Source organism: Rana temporaria, chromosome 7, assembly GCF_905171775.1.
Source record: "Rana temporaria chromosome 7, aRanTem1.1, whole genome shotgun sequence".
NCBI classification, from domain to species: Eukaryota; Metazoa; Chordata; class Amphibia; order Anura; family Ranidae; genus Rana; species Rana temporaria.
Genome location: NC_053495.1, coordinates 160,302,817 through 160,324,510, shown reverse-complemented (window position 1 = coordinate 160,324,510; position 21,694 = coordinate 160,302,817). Strand labels below are relative to the sequence as shown.

Sequence of the window (21,694 nt, the reverse complement as noted above, 5' to 3'; positions counted from 1 at the left end):
ATATTAATAACCGGTTATATTCTTTATGTTTAGAAATACATGCAGCTTTTTTTTTTAACAATCAGAAGAGCTGGATAGAAGAAGCCTTTCTGTGTGCGGAGGTTAAACGTATTTTCTTCCAGACATCCGGAGTACCCTCTTGTCCTTTGTAATGACCTTATGCCACGTACACATGACCGTTTTTCATGTCATGGAACAAAACAACGTTTTTCTCGACGAGATTCCTCTCAAGTCTGCCTTGCATACACACGATCGTGATAAAAAAATTGCTTGATCAAAGCGTGGTGATGTACAACACGTACGACGGCACTATAAAGGGGAAGTTCCATTCCAATGGCGCCACCCTTTGGGCTGATTATGCAAATTTCCCTTCTCATAACTTGCTTCTGAGCATGCACGTTTTTTTCCAGTCGTTAAAGCCAACACACAACCATTTTTCAGGATGAGAAAAAATAGAGCAGGTTATACATTTTTAATGGGCATTTTTCTCGTCGAGAAAAATGCTCTGGAGCCTACACACGACCGTTTTTAACAACCAATTTAAAAATGTAATTTTTCTCGTCATGAAAAAAGGTCGTGTGTACGGGGCATTAGAGTAAACAGCTTTTTACCAAGATTACTATTTGAAATATTTAGGTATATTTACAGTACATAGTAATCATGGAAAGTAGCAAAGGACGGATGGACGGCCGCACACCAAAGAACTCTTGTCTTTATTGAAGGAACATGAGCAAACACCGCAAATACACAGTGCGGCCGTCCATCCGTCCTTTGCTACTTTCCATTGCCTAGTGCATTGCCAGCACCCACATCCACCTGGACTTATCCACAATTGCACTTGGTATTTCCCTGGAGCAGTGAACCCCACCTCACATAGTAATCATATCCCCCTTAAATACCATTTCTCAAGAAAGAATACGTTCACTTTAGTTTGGTTTCTTTGAAACTTCATATCATTTTAGTTGCCCTTCTCTGCATTCTCTTCTGGTTTTGCAATGTATTTTCTGTGAACTGGTGCCCAAAATGGAACTGCAAATTCCAGATAAGGTTTTACTAATGCTTTGTACATGAACAAGATTATGTCTCTCTCCCTGGAGTCTATGGGGTTTATTTACTAAAGGTAAAAGGCTATTCACATGGTACATGTGCATTGTGATTGGCCCTGTCTGTACTATGTAATCACTGTGACCAATCAATGAATGGCTATGTATGAAAGCCATACATCTGACATGTGATCGCTATGATTGGTCACAGCAATCAGATGGTATCGGGCCTGGTACAATGATCTGTCATCACACAGTGGGTGCGGGAGCTGCGGTGGCTCAACGCGATTGGCACTGCGCTGACAAGCCATTCACCTCTGCAGCTAGGGGTTCGGATCCCGGTCTCGGCTAGATGTGAATTGAGTTTGGTGGTCTCAGCCCAGGCTCCCGGTGGGTGTGCTATGCGAGGTAAGCCTGCGCTTAGTACGCCCACCCCCCTCCCACAAAAACCACCACACTTACACGCACTCGAAATTGGGTTAACATGCACTCACTTTGACCACGCGGTCTCTAAAAAAGAGAGGCGAAGGACTAACGGGGCTGGTTGAGCGGGCAAATCCTCTCACTCCCTTATAGGGAGTCCCTCTGCCCCATTGGGCTTCAAAGCGGAGCAGGTAGGGCGGGCTGTGTGGGAGGATCCCCTCACACACCTGCCATTGCCACCCGGGGCATGGAGAAAAGTGGCAGATTGCCTCTGGGGGAGGCCTGCCTACTCCCAACTCCTGCAGTCCGGCTCCTCTCTCGAGTACACACACAAAATACACTTTAAAAAAAATAATCACACAGCGGGTGACAGATCGAGCCGCAGTACGCTCAGGAGGGCTCAACTAGAGGAACTTAACATAACAGTGCTCCTGTTCGGCTGCCATTTGACTATAGGCTGGGTGGGAGGTAGATAAGTAGAACTAAAGGCAAACATTTTTTTTTTTAATTTTGAATAGAGTAAGTGAGGGTTATAGCCACTGTCAGGTTTTTTTTGCCAGCTTTGTTCAATTGGGGAGATTTACCTTCACTTACTGTCCGATAGCCAAAACATGAAGTGAGAGAAAATGTCTGCAAATTAAGGCAATCCCTTGGGCCCCCCAAGGTCAATAGAAATAGTGTCCTCATTGGAAGATTTTCCCTCTATGGCCTCGTACACACGGCCGAGGAACTCGACGTGCCAAACACGTCGAGTTCCTCGGCCAGTTCAGCCCTGAAGCCGCCGAGGACCTCGGCGGGAGGAGAGCTCCCATAGAACAACGAGGAAATAGAGAACATGTTCTCTATTTCCTCGCCGAGGTCCTCGTCGGCTTCCTCGGCCGAAAGTGTACACACGGCCAGTTTCCTCGGCAGAATTCAGCCAGAAACTCGGTCGGAAGCTGAATTCTGCCGAGGAAACTGGTCGTGTGTACGGGGCCTATTACTTTGCTTGGAACAACCCAAAGTTTGGTATTTTCTTTTACTTTCACTTTAAATGATAATGGCAAACAGGACACACAGATGGGGTACATCTCCCTAACAAGGGCGTTCTAATCCATCTCCACTCTATCCAAAACAAACAAAAAATTGCCTTTAGTTATATTAAAATAAAGTAGTATTATATGGGGAGAACATATTAATTTGTGCCAGCTGTCTGCATGTAAAAGTACTAACCCTAATGTTATGATTTTTACCTGATTATTTATTGAAAATATCCTAAAATATCTTGAGCACTACCCCCAAAGGAACCATTGGTTAAGATTGGTCCTCTGTTCTCTGCCACAACCTTTTAAAAACTTCAGTCCTCCGGACACACCAGTTTGATAGAGGAAAAGAGCAAGAAGCACAAAAAAATATCTTAACACTCATTACTAAGGCTATCTTGATTGAGGCACAAAGACTATGTGTAAAAGTAAACATATATATAATTATTTAAAAAGGTGGTTAATAAGGCAAGTACTGTATATACCAACAACAGTTATGGTTGCACAATCCAACACACTGGGTAGTTCGCAAAAGAGAGAGAGAGAGGGTGGGGCATAAATGGAGTAATAGCCGAAAATCTGTATAAACTTTAGCAGTGCCACCCAGAATACCAATAGGCAGTGGTTAGATCTTATATAACAATACCAGAGCTATACTGTCTACATGTCCTAATGGTGGCTGTGCTAGGCCAAGACTGTTTGGGTTAACCCAATTAGTGATAAACAGCATAAACAATGTAAAGAAAAGGGGAGGGAGACTATTGAACTTAGTAAAAGAGGCAGGCTTTAAGTCTTTTGCCGGCTAACGTTGGGTTCCTTTAGATGAATGTTGGTGCACTAGAGGTAGTCTTTATATTCTGCAAGCAGTCAGACATGCAGCATGAACAAGGCAAGGCAGAACACTCATGACCCAGGGGCTGTGTGGTAATGCCAGGGGGTGCATGTGCTCTCTACTAATTTTAGTATTTGATGCAGGCATAGATCAGCAATGGCCTGAAACCTCATAACAAGTGTCCCCACAAAATGTGAGTGCAGAGAAAGTGGGGCATATCTGACTGGGAATGTTAGACCACAGAGTGCACTGGGTAAAACTCTGGTGCCTATTAATCTGCATAGCCATAGTTAGGCACACTGAGCAACTGCTACAACTCAAAATTAGAGGAAAGAGTATGTAACTGGAGGATGTTAATGTATTGTCTGTCAGAAAATGTATTAATGTGACATAGTTACATAGGGCCTGATCCACAAAAAACGGCCGTAACTTAACTTTTGGCATTTAAGTTACACCGCCGCAAAGTCTCTACCTAAGTGCCCGATCCACAAAGCACTTACCTAGAAATTTTGAGCGGTGTAACTTAAATCCGTCCGGCGCAAGGCGTTCCTAATCTAATGGGGCGAGTCCCATTTAAATTAGGCGCGCTCCCGCGCCGGACGTACTGCGCATGCTCCCGACGTGATTTTCCCGACGTGCATTGCGTGAAATTACGTTACACCGAGTTTTGGGAATCGCGCCGGGTAAAAAAAGTTGCGTCGGGAAAAAAAAGAGATGCGGCGGAAAAAAAAAATTAAAAAAAAAAAATTGACAGCGTCGCGGGAAAGAAGGGTCTACTTTTACATGGTGTGCTAACTTTACACTTTGTAAAAGCAGCCCTAATTTTGCGACGGCAAACTAATACTTACGGAGAAAAAACGAAGCTTAAAAGCTTCGTGGATCTCCGTAAGTGCTAATTTGCATACCCGACGCTGGATTTCGATGAGAAATGCCCCCAGCGGCGGCTGCGGTACTGCATCCTAAGATCCGACAGTGTAAGTCCCTTACACATGTCGAATCTTCTGCCTATCTATGAGAAACTGATTCTGTGGATAGCCGGCGTATCCCTTTTGTGGATCAGGCCCACTGTTTGTCTGGGTGAAAAAGTCCATCTAGTTAACCAATAAAAAATAAATAAAACATCAAATGACATTTAGGATATCATTAGACCTATTGTTCCTGGGATAGTTAAAAAATATGCTCATTAGGCTGAGCAAAACTTTTTATTATCCCATAAAATGAGAGAATGTGTATGTGTACTATGTTTTGAAGAATAGGAAACCACTGATACCCCCTGATATGGTAATAAATAATCACCTTCTGGTAGCTTCTTTGGCTTCTGTTCAGGTATTTCTTCAATAGGCTTCCTTACCACAAATTTCTTTTGACCTGATTTTCTTTGTAATATAAAAGATTGAGCTCCATTGCGAAGAATACCCTGCTGAGATGCTGCCAAGCATACTGGAGTTTCCTGTTTATTTATTTTTTAAGGGACAAAGTAAAATTAGAAATGCATTTTGTAAATTATGTTTTGCTCACTGATAATACATGCTTAGTTTTCAGCATGATTGATCTGCAACTTACCCTTCCATATCCATCTGTGTTCTGCACGATGCCTTCTTCCATTTTGCACTGTTTTGGACATATTACCCTGTAAGAGAAGAAAACAGGTTAATAGGGTCTCATCTCGGTTTATAGTACTTGATGGAGTTCATATAGGAGTGCTCCATCTTCTGCTGCCAGAAATCTACCTCTCCATCAGGAGAAGACTTTCAGGAAGAGGCGCTGCCTCGAAATGCATTAGCCAGGATATTAGAGGTCGAGCTTCAAATGAAGCACTAATGGACAAATTAGATGTTCCTTATTCGCTTGCCGAATGCCGCCTGTAGATATACGTCGGAAGAATGATGGCACCGCTGCGCAAAGCAAAGTACCTGTACGTTGCTTTGAATTTGCCACTGTGCGGGCGCGCGTGCCCCTGTCCCGCGATCGTGTCACAGAGCTGAAGAATTATGATGTGATTAGCTGTGTCCAATCACAGCGGATCACATTTAAACAAATGCCGGTTATCCTCTCCTAAGTGCTGTCAGTGTCTGTGGAAAGTGAAGCAGATAACCAGATTTCTAGATACAGGGGATATTTACACTGATAAGCAGTGCAGCCCCATCAGTGCCCATTAGTGCAGCATATTAGTGTCCATCAGTGCAACCTATCAGTGTCTATCGTTGCAACATATCAGTGCCCATCCGTGCAGCATATCAGTGCCGCCTTTTAGTGCCTCCTTATCAATACAGCCTTAGGCTGCATTCACACCTGAGCATAGCGTTTTGCGGGGTTTTTTTTACCGCGATTTGCCGTGACAAAACGCAGCGTTTTTTACCGCGATTTTTTACAGATCTAGGGTCACCAATGTAAAACGCCCAAACGCCCAAATTCGAGCGACAAAAAAGGGTCCAGAACTTGTTTGGGCTTCAGGCGTTCGGCGTCAGGCGTTTTGGAGTGGAGATGTGAACCATCTCCATAGAGAATAATGTATTTTTTCCCCTCTAGCGTTGAATGCAGCCTTAGTGCCAATCAGTGCAGCATATTAGTGCCCATCAGTGCAGCCTTATTAGTGCCCATCAGTGCTGCATCATTAGTGCAGCCTCATCAGTGCCCATCAGTGCAGCCTCATCAGTGCACATCAGTGAAGAAGAAAAATTACTTATTTTCGAAATTGTATGGCAGAAACCAAGAAAACTTTTTTTTTTTTTTCACATTTATCATTTGTTTGGCAAAAAATAAAAAACCCAGTGGTGATTAAATACCACCAAAATAAAGCTCTATCTGAAAGTGGTTAAGAAACTCCTTCCAAGTTCTTTACTGGGGATTCCAAGTTATTTATGTACAGACTGAGAGATATAAACCCTCTACCCTCTTTCTCAATGTTACTGTACTTTCATGCTACATCCTTCCATTAATATAGTGACAGAAATGTTTTGAATATCAGCAAACTGCATTTCATTCACAGAGGACTGTCTTACGTACTTCACAATTCCTTCAGGAATCTCCATTACTGTTGTAGTGCAGTCCACTTCAACTGGAGGAGCAAAATAGTAAATCAGTTAAGAACAGAAGGGTGTACAAATGGGTAAATAGGCTTATGCTTATACATAGATATACTGACCTAGAATAAAGTCACACACATATAGGGAGGACATATAATTTAAGGGGTTAAGAGGATATGTGCTGAGGGGCGCTTTGGGAGGGGAAAGGACCTATGCTAGAAGTGGGGGTTGGATTGGAAATCTGGCCCCCCCACAAGAGCATAAGCCCTCTCACCCCCCAAAGTGCCCCCGACACATATCTAACCCCCACACCTCCCTACTAGCACTACTAGTCCTCTCCTCTTTCAAAATGCCCCCCTAGCACATAATGGACCCCCACCTCCCTATTAGCACAAGTGGAGAGGGGTGTGTGTACTGAGGAAAGGGGGTCTATGCTTAGTAGAGGGGGAATCTGTACTGGGGGGAGTCTGTACCTAGTGGAGAGGGATATCTGCACTGAGGGGGGTCTATATTTAGTGGACAGGGGAGTCTCTACAGAGGGACTGGGGTTCTATATATATTGGGGAGGGGGGTCTGTACTGAGGCATGGGGGGGGGGGGGGCTATGCTTATTGGCTGAGGGGGGTCTTTACTGTGGGAGGGGGGTCTATACTTGGTAGAGAGGATGGTCTGTACTGAGGGGGGCTATACTTGGCAGAGAAGGGTCTGTACTGAGGGAGGGGGGTCTAAACTTAGTGGAGAGGGGGGGACTGAACTGAGGGGGGGCTATACTTGGCGGAGGGGGAGGTGACACCATGTTTTACCACACCAGGTGACACCAACCCTAGTGACGCCACTGCACATGTTACAGTAGTACCATGCGATCCAGTTTTTGTAAAGTAGTGCATGCATTACTTTGGTGCGGTTCAGCGTGATTTCAGCCGATTCAAATGAATGGGCTGAAATCAGACTGCACCCAGATCACAAGAAAAAAATAACAGGAATGTGCTTTGTAAACTGGCCCCTAAAGAATAGGATATCACTGATACTCCTGTAGTGTTATAAATAATCACCTTCCTGTAGCTTCTCTTCAGCAATTTCTTTAGGAGGTTTTCTTACAAGAAATTTGTCTTGACCTGTTTTTTTCTCTAATATAAACTTTCGAACTCCTTTCGGAAGAATGCCAAAATTAAATGCTGCCAAGCAAACTGGGGTTTCCTGTTTTATTAAAAATAGGAACAGAATAGAAATTAAAATTACATTTTACAAATGATTTATGAACATTTAAAGGCTATGTTCAGCTTTTAATTTTTCACAATAAATAGAAGCCTTTTTCTAATGTCTTTTCTGCTTATCTCTCATTTACTGGATCAATGGAAGCTCTGAATCTTCACCTCTTACCGTAGTTCAAAATTAAAAAGAAATCTATTCTGAGCCCACCACTTCCTGTAGCATCGTGTGACCTTCCCAGAAATGTTATATCCCATCATGTACTGCCTTACTGCATCACAGAATAGGGTGTGTTTTACCTCTGTGGATTACACCTCTCTACTATACCACATCTCTTTTATTTCCACACACTTTCCTAATTTTTCCTTTAGGATGACCATACACATACAAGGACTGTACAAGAATTAAAAATCATACATATGTGTACATATAAATGGTGAGAACCCGAATGCATCAATGCGTTTCGCCTTGAGGGCTTCTTCAGGACGCAATTTCAGGAAAACAGTAGTTGTAGAGGTAAGAAAGGGATCTCACTCTTACAAATTAGTTTATTGGTTAGCATGTGGCCAAACCAGACATCCAATAGAGGGGAAAACGAGCCACGCAAAGAAGGTGCATTTCAAGGCGAAGCAAAAACGGGGAGACCAACTGTAATCTCCAAATAGTCGGTGTATATGACTACAAAAGTCACAAATGGAGAAAATGGATATAATAAGAATGTCTTTATTTTCAGCCGACAAGCCCAAATATAGGACGTCAAAGTGATAATTCAAAATATCAATAAGACGGGATTTACAATACGGATCCCCCAAGTAGTAACTATTATTAGACTGGACAGGTTCAAGGTAATCCCCAGGGGAGAGCACAAAAATAGGGCTCTACACCCACTAGCAAATGTATGAAGGCATAGGACACGCCCCCTGCCACACCCCCTTAAAGGAGAATTAACCAAAAAAGGTTAAAGGGTCACTAAATGAATTTTTTTTTGCTGAAATGACTGTATACAGCAGGGGTCTCAAACTCAAATTACCTGAGGGCCACAAGACAAGTTTCCATATCCCATGGGGGGCCGCATGCAAACTTTCAAACTTCAAAAACAGTACTGGTGTCAGCGAACGCATTATTAACCCTGACCACTACACTGCACACTGACCACTACACTACACACTGACCACTCACCATCAGGGTACAGCACATCAGGGCACATGGAACAGCACACATGAGTGCACAGTGCACATCAGGGTACAAAGCCCAGCACATCAGGGTACAAAGCCCAGCACATCAGAGCACAGCACATAGGGGTACAGCACAACAGGCCACATCAGGGTGCACGGCACATCAGGACAGGGCATATCAGGACAGGGCACAGTGCAGGACATGGCACATCAGGGCACAGCACATCAGGACAGGGCACATGGCACATCAGGGTACAGGGCACATGAAACAGCACACCAGGGTACAAAGCCCAGCACATCAGGGTACATGGGGCACATCAGGGTACATGGTGCATGTGGCACATCAGGGTACATGGGCCACATCAGGGTACATGGGGCACAATCAGAGCACATCAGGGCACATGGGGCATATTAGGGCACAATCAGAGCACATGGGGCATATCAGGGCACATGGGGCACATACAAGCACACCAGGGCACAATTAGGGCTCATGGGGCACAACCAGGGAACGTGGGGCACATGAGAGCACATCAGGGCACATGGGGCACAGCACATCAGGACATGGCACATGGCACATCAGGGTACAGGGTACCCTGATGTACAGAGCCCAGATCATCAGGGTACATGAGGGTACATGGGGCACATGGCACATGGCACATTGGGGCACATGAGGGTACAATCAGGGCACATGAGAGCACATCAGGGCACATGAGAGCACAATCAGGGCACACCAGGGCACACGAGAGCACATGAGGGCACATGAGAGCACATCAGGGCACATGGGAGCACATCAGGGCACATGGGAGCACATCAGGGCACATGAGAGCACATCAGGGCACATGAGAGCACATGAGAGCACATCAGGGCACATGAGGGCACATCAGGGCACATGAGAGCACATCAGGGCACATGAGAGCACATCAGGGCACAATCAGGGCACATGAAAGCACATCAGGGCACATGAGAGCACATTAGGGCACAATCAGGGCACATGAAAGCACATCAGGGCACATGAAAGCACATCAGGGCACATGAGAGCACATGAGGGCACATCAGGGAACATGAGAGCACATCAGGGCACAATCAGGGCACATGAGAGCACATCAGGGCACAATCAGGGCACATGAAAGCACATCTGGGCACATGAGAGCACATCAGGGCACAATCAGGGCACATGAGAGCACATCAGGGCACAATCAGGGCACATGAGAGCACATCAGGGCACATGAGAGCACATCAGGGCACATGAGAGCACATCAGGTCACATGAGAGCACATCAGGGCACAATCAGGGCACATGAGAGCACATCAGGTCACATGAGAGCACATCAGGGCACAATCAGGGCACATGAGAGCACATCAGGGCACATGAGAGCACATCAGGGCACATGAGAGCACATCAGGGTACATGAGAGCACATCAGGGCACAATCAGGGCACATGAGAGCACATCAGGGCACATGAGAGCACATCAGGGCACATGAGAGCACACCAGGGCACATGAGAGCACACCAGGGCACAGGTCAGCATTTACTTGTTGTTTTCTTCAAAGGCAGAGTAGCGCAGGAAGCGTATGTCATAAGTTCACTTGTCTCTCATGTCACGCTGCTCCTCCCCCCCGGCAGCCCCCCTCTCTTCTCGTCCATCTCAGATGATGTCACAAGCAAATGGGGATGGACGAGAAGAGAGGAGGGGCCGCCGGGGAGTAGCAGTGTGACATGAGAGACAAGTGAACTTATGACAGACGCTTCCTGCGCTACTCTTCATGCACCTCGATCTACACTTACGCGGCACCCGCAATGCCTGCAGGCCATTTAAAACCGGCGGCCCGCGGGCCGGTACTTTGAGACCCCTGGTTTACAGGGTATAGAGACATAATAGTTAACTGATTCTTTTTAAAAATGATTCAAAATAGATAAAAAACAATCATATAATGTACCTACAGTTTAGTTTTGTTTTTGCTGTTGTTTCCTGGTTCTCTGATGTACAAAGCCAGAGAGCCAATAGAGGGCAGTGAAGGTTTTGTAAAACGAAACCGGATTGGTGCTGACACACAGTAATCACACCTCCTTGATTAGTCACCACAGTGAGAAATCTCCCAGTACTGTGGTGATCATGAAACAGACAACCAGGAAGGGTCCAGAACAGAGAGGAATTACAGCAACATCAGAGCAAAAACGAACAATGAGGACATGAAACCAGGACTGCAGTAAGGTAAAGGAAGCTATTTAGCTACAAAAAAAATTCCTTTAGTGACCCTTTAATTATTTTCACAAGTGTTTTTTTTTACCACTACTATTCCATTATATTGGCTTTTAACATTTACAAATGCAGCAATTTAGAAATTGGATGAAAGGTTTAGCACTTTGAATCACTTTTTAAAAGATAAAAAGTGCATTTCATTTACAACTATATAGATCAGACCAAAATGAGGAACAAATGAAGGGGAGAGAGGGACAGAGGGACATTGCTCCAATTCAGGGACAGTCCCTCGAAATCAGGGACAGTTGGGAGCTATGCCATTCACAGTACAATCTGATTGTACAATCACCTTTAGATTTGCCATCAGCTATGTAGTGTAAGGGGCCTGTCAGATTTGATACAAATTAAATGGATTGTTCAGGTGGGTTCTGCTATTGCATAGTTTTGGTAAACCTAACATAAATTGTACAGAGATTGTACAATCAGATTGCATAGTGTATGGCCAGCTTCATACAAGTACATGGAAGTTCTTGTAATCCAGCTCTAGTTTAGGGAGGGAAAGTGTATAAACACACCAATTTCACTTTCAGGCCCATTTACACAGCGTAGTGGGAGCACACATTTTTCTGTGTGTTTTCCCGTGGCATTCATGGGGCTGCCCTGTGTGTGACAATGCAGAAAAGTAGCTCATTGGGTATTGTGGCATGTTGCACATTTTTTACAATGCATTTTTGTGCCTTTTTGCACTCTGCAAAATGTGTGTGTGCTTCTGCATTTGGGGTGCTGTTAACAATTATTGGCACCGAAAACACAAATAGTTAACTAGTTTGTTTTTGGTATATAAAGGTGGCCATACACTATACAATCTGATTGCTCAATCGCTGTACAATCTTCTTTAGATTTACCAAAACTATATAATAGGAGGAAACATCTATCTATCCAATCACTGTATCCAGTCAGGCAGGCACTAGCACTACATAGCTGATGGAGGATCTAAAGGATTGTACAATCAGATTGTATAGTATATGGTGAGCTTTACAGACTTCCAGGGACACATTTGTCCTGTTTTCAGTACTATGGCTCTGCTCCAAATAGGCTGTCATGTGATCACTCAGCTCCTGCACAATCTGCCAAATGAATGATCTATGTAGGATAAAGGTAAAATACAAAAAGATCGATCTGCAGATGTCTCCCAGGCTTAAGATGTAATCAGGGTAATACAGATGTAATCAGGGAGAACATTATTCATTGACAATGTATGCATCATTGGAAAAGCATTAAAATTATAGAGGTGGGTGGGAGCAAGCTCCTGGAGGGGGAGGGCAGGTGCAGGGTGGGTGTTAATGAGGTCAGCTATCAAAATGCTTCCTGAGTTTTCCCACCCCAAACACCAGGACAAACCAGGAAGTAATGGAGGAATTTTCTATAGGAGACACTGGAGGTAATTCCTGTCTGAATTCCCTCTGTTCTCAGCTACATAAGAGCTGGGGCAGGAAAAACAGCAGCATGCTGGTCTTTCTAGTGAATGGCTGTGCAGGGGATGGGGGGGGGGGGGGTGTCAGCACAAGTCTAATCATTGGAGGAGAGCACACTCAATTCCCAGCACAGCTAGAGAACTGAACACGTGTTCTCCTGCTTAGTGTGGTCAGTTTTTAATAGGAAAGCAGAGGGACTGGCTGGAACACACAAAAAGCAATACAAAACAAACAGGATATTTTTCTTCTTTAAAGCAGGCACATTTCAGGAATATGAAATGTAAATGTTGGGTTTACATACTCTGTAAGGATATATTGGTATATAGGGAAGCTGTCATTTAGAAAAAAAAGGTGAACTTAGCCTTTAAATTACTTTTCAGTTTGATTTATCTGCAACTTACACTGTCATATCCATCTGTGTTCCTCACTTGTTTTTTTTTCATTTTGCAGTGCTCTGGACATACCACCCTGTATAAGAAGAAAACATATTAGTGGGAACATATTACACTGTAGAGTTCATGTAGGAGTGCTCAATTTCCTGCTAATGGAAAGTAACATCTAACTCTCTCTAAAATGCTAATTAGAAGGCTGGTGGCTCATATATTTGATTTAAAAGCAGGGATTTGGTGAACTTGATTTTGCTATAAAGTTCATGTTTTTTTTGCTAAAGTTGCGTTGAAAATGGCCATGAATTTATCCATGTGGTGAAAGATGCATAAATAAAAACAAGTTCTCTTTAAAGCTAATGTAGCACCCTCGTCCTAGAAATAGTCCTAGAAATAGGACTACATATAAATTTAGTTGTGCTGGGTGGTAGCCAGCCTGTCTAATTTGTAGTGTTCAAATTTGTAGGGGTCAAATGACTTCTGTTCTAATTCTATTCAGTTGTGGCTTCTCCTTTTTGTCAGTAGGTGGCACTGTTGCCTTTGACATTAGTATGATGAGCTACAGCACATTCAAGTTATGGGTAAACATAATTTTCTCAGCCAATCAGATTTGCTGCTATAAATGCTGGGAAAAGTTATTTATTGATAAGAAGTCAGGTGATCGTAGGCCTATTCGGGTGTTCAAGGTTGTTGAAGGAGTTTGCCAATCTGCCTATTTGCTGATTGTTACTAAGGGTGTCCTATCCCCTCTCTGCCACATTTTTCCTGTTTGACAAATAAACTTGTCTCTTGTTTAAGCATAAAAGTGACTTGCGCCCAACTTTCTTTTTTGTTCATAACCCACAATGCCCAGTACCCTGCACCCTGAGGAATTATGTCAGCCCTCCCCACCTCTGGTAGACACCATCATAACATCGGGGTAGGTGCTACACTAGGAACATGTAGCACTCCTAGCTTTAATACCTAATAACTGTGGGTTTATTGATTATCAAAGCTAAGCAATAACACGTCAGTATGGGCATGTTGACTAATGGTTTGTTGTGTAAAATAATAATGTGATCATACACATATTTGACCACATGGCCTTGTTTATTAACAAAACATTTAATTACCATGTGTTGATTAACCTACCGATCACAGGACTTTGTTGGCAAAGCCAAATGATCACAATTAAAGTAAATTTCATCTATATTTGAAAGCCTTTAACAGTCTTTGAACAGTGCTTTCCAACTACAATGTTTAGTTTACTCTTCATGATAACAAAATTGGATGGAGGCTTATTACCATTCGTAATAAGTAATATTACTAGTAATGGTAATAAGCCTCCATCCAATTTTGTTATCATTGGATGGCACTGCAGATACATTTGCAGATAGATTTTTTGCTGCATTTTTTAGGTAAGATCCTAACCAACCTAAAAGAGGTTACTAGGGTTGTCCCGATACCACTTTTTTAGGACTGAGTACAAGTACCGATACTTTTTTTATGTACTCGCCGATACCGAATACCGATACTTTTTTTAAATGTGTCCCCAAATGCAGCCATGTCCCCCCACATATTGCAGCCATGTCCCCCACATATTCCAGCCATGTCCCCCACATATTCCAGCCATGTCCCCCCACATAATGCAGCCATGTCCTCCACATTCCAGCCATGTCCCCCACATAATGCAGCCATGTACTCCACATTCCAGCCATGTCCCCCACATAATGCAGCCATGTCCTCCACATTCCAGCCATGTCCCCCACATTCCAGCCATGTCCCCCACATTCCAGCCATGTCCTCCATATTCCAGCCATGTCCTCCACATTCCATCCATGTCCTCCACATTCCAGCCATGTCCCCCACATTCCAGCCATGTCCCCCACATTCCAGCCATGTCCCCCACATTCCAGCCATGTCCTCCACATTCCAGCCATGTTCTCCACATTCCAGCCATGTCCCCCACATTCCAGCCATGTCCCCCACATTCCAGCCATGTCCCCCACATTCCAGCCATGTCCCCCACATTCCAGCCATGTCCCCCACATTCCAGCCGTGTCCCCCACATTCCAGCCATGTCCCCCACATTCCAGCCATGTCCTCCACATTCCAGCCATGTCCCCCACATTCCAGCCATGTCCCCCACATTCCAGCCGTGTCCCCCACATTCCAGCCGTGTCCCCCACATTCCAGTTGTGTCACCCACATTCCAGCCATGTCCCCCATACCTGGATGATGCCGCACGTGCCGCCGTTAATCAGCGTGCGGGGAACAGCTTTCGTTTGAATAGCTGTATCCCCGCCGCGTATAGACACTCCCCCTTGCGCGGGATTGGACAGATCATCCGTCCAATCCCGCGCAAGGGGGAGTGTCTATATGCGGCGGGGATACAGCTATTCAAACGAAAGCTGTTCCCCGCACGCTGATTAACGGCGGCGGCTTTGCGGTTTGTGGCGATGGGTTTGCGTCGGCGGTGGCGGCGGGGGGGGGGACAAGTATTCTATTTTAGTATCGGGGGTATTTGCGGGAGTACGAGTACTCCCGCAAATACTCGGTATCGGTCCCGATACCGATACTGGTATCGGTATCGGGACAACCCTAGAGGTTACAAGACCATCCTTATAGGGTGGAATTGATGTAGTTGGCTGAAGAGGGATCTTTTTTTTTCCTGCTCAATTTACTGCTGTATTGTAACCTCTCTAAATTGAAGAAAGCCATGCTTGTTATATGTAACTATAAATTTTGTAGCAGTTCATTTCCTAAACAGAAATCCTTTCTCATTAAGAAAAGATGAAATAGTTGCACGCTGCCACCTACTGGTGATAATTTTTTTTAAGGCTGCTGCTATCACCAAATGTGTTCCCACATCCGCAACAGAATAAATGATAAATATGTGGTAGCACTGCCCCAATTAATTCAATATACACTAAATGTGACCATAACAATAAATAACTAAAGTAAAACCACATTTCATAGCATAATGGGTAAAATGCTAGTGCAAGCAATAAACCAGTGAACATAATTCGATTAGATTTAAAAAAAAAAAAAACTCTAATTGCCATACTACTGTGTCCGAATTGCATGCAGTGCATGGCAAACATGGGTTTAAATTTAGATGGTGAGGAGGTTGCCTCTTCACCACCTGTCAAACACACTTGGATCGCTTTTCAGAGGAGCAGCAGTGCCTGCTGTACTTGTGAATGAGCCCTTAGTTGCATTCTGCAGCAGCACCCTTAGGGCTCATTTACATGTACAGTTGTGGGGGGGGTGGTAAAACCCTGCGGTTGAGGCAGCAGCCAAAGGTGTACACATGCCGCAGCATTAATAAAACCCCCTGTTGCTTTTCGTAGGTGCTACCGCCTGCCAATCACGACCCATTCAAGTAAATGGGGCCACTCTGCAAGCACTCCGCAACTGCATGCTGTGGGGTCCAAGGGGTTAAAGCAGATGTTGAGAAAGCAACACAACACTGCCTGCTTTAACCCCTTGTTTGCTGTACTGCATAAGGTTGCAGGGCACTTGCAGAGCAGCCTCATTTACTTGAATGGGTCATGCTTGGAGGTGGGGAGGGCTGACATAATTCCTCAGGGTGCAGGGTACCTGGCTTGGCAGATGCTACACCCACCAACCATGACAGGACATATAACTTCTGCTGTAACATATGTACACACCTGGCTACTGCAGATAAAGGGGGTGCGGTTGGGGCAGGCATGAAAAAAAACCATCATAAAATGGAGGTCCGCCAAATCCTACTAATACTGCAGCTGCTGACTTTTAAAATAAGGACACTTACCTGTCCAGGGCATCCGAAGCTGATCTATCTCTCGGCTCTCGTGTGATGCCGCCACCATCTTCAGTAAGGGAATCAGGAAATGAAGCCTTGCGGCTTCACTTCCTGGTTCACTACTGTACATGCGCGACTCGCACTGCGCTATTCCACTGGTCTCTGCTGTCTTCTGGGACCTGTGTGTCTCCCAGAAGACAGGGGGGGATGAAGGAAGTGGCGTAAATACCCGCGGGTATCTATGCCCAGAAGTGGGAGCAAATACCTGTATTACACAGGTATATGCTCTCCCCTGAAAAGTGCCAAATGTAACACCGGAGGGGGGGGGGGGTGTTACGAAAAGCGGAATGTTCAATTTTTGGGTGGAACTCGTGCTGGACATTGAGAGACGGGATTACATCGCTGGAATTCATTTAAAACATTTTTTATTTTTAAATAAAAGACTTGTCCATCTGTGTCGTTTTTTTACAATTTTTTACACTTTCTTTGTGAAATGGTAGGGGTACAATGTACCCGTTACCAATTCACATAGGGGGGGCCGGGATCTGGAATTCCCCTTTGTTAAAGGGGGCTTCCAGATTTCGATAAGCCCCCCGCCCGCAGACCCCCACAACCACTGGGCAAGGGTTGTGGGGATGAAGCCCTTGTCCCCATCAACATTGGGACATCCTCCCCATGTTGAGCGCATGTGGCCTGGTACGATTCAAGAGGGGGGGCGCTCTCTCGTTCCCCCCCCCTCTTTTCCTAAGGGTCTGGTATGGATTTTGGGGGGAACCCCACGGCATTTTTTTTTGTATTTTGGTCCGGGGTTCCCCTTAAAATCCATACCAGACCTAAAGGGTCTGGTATGGATTTTTGGGGGAACCCCACGGCATTTAAAAAAAAAAAAAATGTCACGGGGTTCCCCTTAATATTCATACCAGACCAGAAGGGCCCCCACGCTTTTTTTTCAGTGACCGACAATTCATTATAGCTGCGAGTAGTTTTAAATTACTTTTTTTCCTTTAGAAATCACACTTTGTGCAGGGACAGTTCTAAGCACGGGAAACATGCCCTACTTTGCAGGCATACTATAGACACCCAGGTACGAAATTTAAAGAAATATTTCACTTTTATTGTTTTACTTTAAACATTATTAAAAACACTGCTCCCAAAACAACGGCCGTTTTTATAACTTATTTTTACATTGATTCATCCCCCAAACACTTTTTATGACAATAAATTGCATATTAACCTTTAAAATTAACACTTTTGATTTCTCCCATAGATTTTTAACGGTGTTCCGCGGCTTTTCGAATTTGCAAATTGTACGCTGTTCGCCGAACGGGCGAACAGCCAATGTTCAAGTCGAACTCGTGTTCGACTCGAACATAAAGCTCATCCCTATTTACAAGTATTCCATTAGCATTGCACTCTATTTGATGCTCTGGGAATGGCGAGTCAGCAAGCCCAGAACGTGATCTACCAGTCACCTGTCCGTGAGCTACTGGTAGATCGTGATCTACTGGTTGCAAACCCCAGCAATGAGGTGTTTCATAAATACAACACAATCCTTTCTCATTACTCAAGTCTCTGTAATAAAGGATGCAAAGACTGCTTCTGCCTCCCCATTTATTACCTATTTATCTAGGTTTTTACTTTGAGTGACCACCTTTTCTGGTCTCTAGACATGATCCAGGTCATCAACTTAAAAACTTAAAATCAGTGGAACAAAGTTATAGCCAGGCATCCAACATTTGCACAAGAAAATGGTGACCAATGACAGCCGCTATACTTTTCTCACGATAAATCCTTTCCAAGCTCTTTACTGGGGAATCATTTATAAGTATGAACCCTCTAAACTTCTCCTCAATGTTATATGCATTCATTCTAGATGGCTCTATAAATTTACTGATGAAAATGTTTTGGAGATCAACAAACTGCATTTTATTCACAGAGAGCTGTCTTACGTACCTTGTGACTCCATCAGGAAGATCTTTTATCGTTGTATCACATTTAACTTCAACTGGAGAAGAGAAATAGAAAATCAGTTAAACTATAACTAAAGGCAGAACTTTTTGTTTAGTTTCTTTTGCTGTCTGTGCCCCCTAAAATAGATTCACTCTCACTATTTGTCCTGTTTACTATTAGTGTTGAGCAGAATACGCCATATTCGATTTCGCGATATATCTCGAATATATAGTCGAATATTCGAGATATATTCGCTAAGTTCGAATATTCGTGATATTTTATCGAAATGAAATGATTGCGAATTTTCGCTATTGCGAATGCGAAAATAATTGCGAATTTTCGATAACTGCGGTAGGAGCACTCTGATTGGCTCAGAATATTCGTGATATTTTATCGAAATTTCGCAAAATGCGAATGCGATATTGATGGCGAAATTTCGACAACAGCGCTAGGAGCACTCTGATTGGCTCAGAATATCCGTGATATTTTACAATACAAAATAATTGCGAATATTCGGCAAATGCGGAAGGAGCACTCTGATTGGCACAGAATATTCTTGATATTTTACAATACAAAATAATTGCGAATATTCGGCAAATGCGGAAGGAGCACTCTGATTGGCTCAGAATATTCTTGATATTTTACAATACAAAATAATTGCGAATATTCGGCAAATGCGGAAGGAGCACTCTGATTGGCTCAGAATATTCTTAAAATTTTACAATACAAAATAATTGCGAATATTCGGCAAATGCGGAAGGAGCACTCTGATTGGCTCAGAATATTCTTGATATTTTACAATAGAAAATAAAAAGTGTTTTGCATTGGTGGTGATTCTTTACTCCATCCATCTGTCACAGCCGTTTGTCAATCAAACACCTTGAAGATTGAACACGTTCATGCTGCATGCTTTGGACTTTTTTTCACTTCACATATCAAAGACATTTTTATAAAAGATTATTTTTCTATTATTGGGACTATATTTCTTTATATATTTGTTTCACTGTGTATTTCACAAGTTATTTGCGCTTGCTTATTTTATAATTTGCCCACATGTCTTGTCACTAGACATATTTTTTATTCTTGTAGAGCGACTCCATTTTCTGTCTTGTATTAATTTATGTTGTATAACATTTTTGAGTTGCTGCTGTATTCTCCCCTTTTTTTAAGGTATGCGCAATTTTTTCCTTCTTACAAAAAAAAATAATATCAAACATACAAATATTCATTTTTGCATCAGAGACAATCAGAGTTCTCCTACCACAGTTAGCGAAAATTCGCAATCATTTTCGCATTCGCATTATCGAAAATTCGCAATTTTTTTTTTTTTTTTTATTCGGCAACATAAAAGGATCGCCTTAGCTTAGCTACTCGGCCCAGGGTCTCTAATCATACCAGCAATGCTTTTAGACGTCGATAGGATGTGATCTGTTTTAAAAATAAAATTGAAAAAATGCGAATATTCGGAATTGCGAATATTCACCGCGAAATTCGAAATATATCGCGAATACTCGAATATGCCATATTCGAGCCTAATATTCGCAATACGAATATTCGTGAGCAACACTATTTACTATTATCATTGAAAGTAAAAGTAAAAGAAAACCCCACATTTTTGGTTGTCCCCAGAAAAGTAATAGAGGGGAAATCTTCCAATGGGGACACTAGTTCTGGTGGTCATAGGAATCCCCAAGGAATTCCCTTAAAGGAGAAGTCCAGCCTAAGCTTATTTGGCTGGGCTTCCTCTTCGGATCAGAGGAGTGTCGTTTCTTTTGCACTCCTGTGACCTTTTTTCAGCAGAGAGCGGTCTGAAGTCCACTCTCTGCTGACATCACAGATATCAGTCCAGGCACTGCATCATCACGACAATAAAGTATGGATCCGCCAGGTACCTGGACTGACACCGTCTCAGCCACTCAGCAAACCGCTGAGAGCCTGGGACAGCCTGCTCTGCCCCATCCCTCCAATGAGTGCGGAGGGAGATGAGCTGTGACTGACAGTCCACAGCTCTCTACTCACAGGTCTCTGAAAACCAAGCAATCGGCGGTGTTTGATTGCTCAGTTTTCAGTGCAGAGGTGCCGGGGGACCGATACAAAATCAAACCGATGTTGCACCCACCTAGGTAAGTATGAAACTGAAATAAAAAAGAAACCCATACTTTTCTTTTAAAATGCAGGGATTTCTTATCACTTCCTGTTTGGCTGTGGGACAGGAAGTGAATGTAAATCTTCGCAATGGGACAAAGATGGTGAAAAAAAAATCTGACAGGGGTTATAACCCTCCCTTGCTCTATCCAAAATGAAAAAAAAAAGTTGTGCCCATAGTTTTACCTTATGTATAGTGCATATATAAATGTAACTATGCCATTTATAAATCGCATTGACCTAGAATAAAGTTATACATATCTGGGGATAACATACATATTTCTTGCTCTGAACCAAAGTCCCAGTATGGAAAGGTCACAGTGAACAACATGCACAGCACTGTCAGTCTCCACAGAATTTCTTATGCAAGATATTGAGTTTCTGAAAGTCAGTATTTGCATAGTATTTTACATAGCTAATTTAAAAAGTGTAATTAAAATTAACTCATTATTTCAGCTTACAAATTTCACCCCTAATATATTAATTCAAAGCACAGTTGAGTTAAAACAAAATAAAAAAATAGCATTTCATTTTCTTTCCTTCAGTAAACTGTTGAGAAATGTGGACTTATCAGGTTCACTTTGACCAGAAGGTCCCACTGCTCCAATGGCTCCGTAGCTGGGGTAGCGAGATGTCACTCCCATCACCACCATAGTAGTGTGCAGGCCAGTGACAGAGGAACATCTCTCTGCATCTGGTTACAGAGGAAACAATTACATTCTTTAGCAATCTTGTCACTAGCGATTTGTCTCTAGTGGCCTGTCTTGTAGTAAAAAATTGTCCCAAAAATTTTGAAAATGGCCATGTGAATTTAGTTTGAAAGCATAGGAAAGTATTGATACTCTAGTGTTATAAAAAAAAATCACCTTCAGGTGGGTCCGGCTTCTTTTCAGTCATCATTATGATAGGTCTCCTCATAATGAATTTCCTTTCAACTGTGCTTTTTTCCATTATAAAATGTCGACCCCCATTGTTAAGAAGACCGGAATGAATTGCCGCCAAGCATGCTGGAGATTCCTGGTTTTTGAAAATAAGTACAATGT

General features: G+C 43.4%; 1 protein-coding gene across 1 annotated transcript; it reads right to left on the bottom strand.

The window, feature by feature from the left end:
- Nucleotides 1-958: 958 nt before the first annotated feature.
- On the bottom strand, nt 959-21,662 carry LOC120946225. Its single transcript, XM_040361048.1, has 8 exons — nt 21,518-21,662; nt 18,510-18,561; nt 12,806-12,872; nt 7,398-7,542; nt 6,231-6,378; nt 4,884-4,950; nt 4,617-4,770; nt 959-1,029 (listed from the first exon to the last, which is right to left on the bottom strand). The coding sequence occupies exons 1-8, from the start codon at nt 21,600-21,602 to the stop codon at nt 959-961; spliced, it is 789 nt and encodes a 262-aa protein (XP_040216982.1). The 5' UTR covers nt 21,603-21,662.
- Nucleotides 21,663-21,694: the final 32 nt, after the last annotated feature.

What these genes read in the sequence shown, in the direction of transcription:
- LOC120946225 (XM_040361048.1), bottom strand. Translation starts at nt 21,602, where the DNA reads ATGGAAAAAAGCACAGTTGAAAGGAAATTCATTATGAGGAGACCTATC. An exon ending in GAAGCCGGACCCACCTGAAG is followed by an intron (nt 18,562 to 21,517) that starts GTGATTTTTTTT and finishes TCTCTTCTCCAG; the next exon opens with TTGAAGTTAAATGTGATACA. An exon ending in TGAAGAGAAGCTACAGGAAG is followed by an intron (nt 6,379 to 7,397) that starts GTGATTATTTAT and finishes TTGCTCCTCCAG; the next exon opens with TTGAAGTGGACTGCACTACA.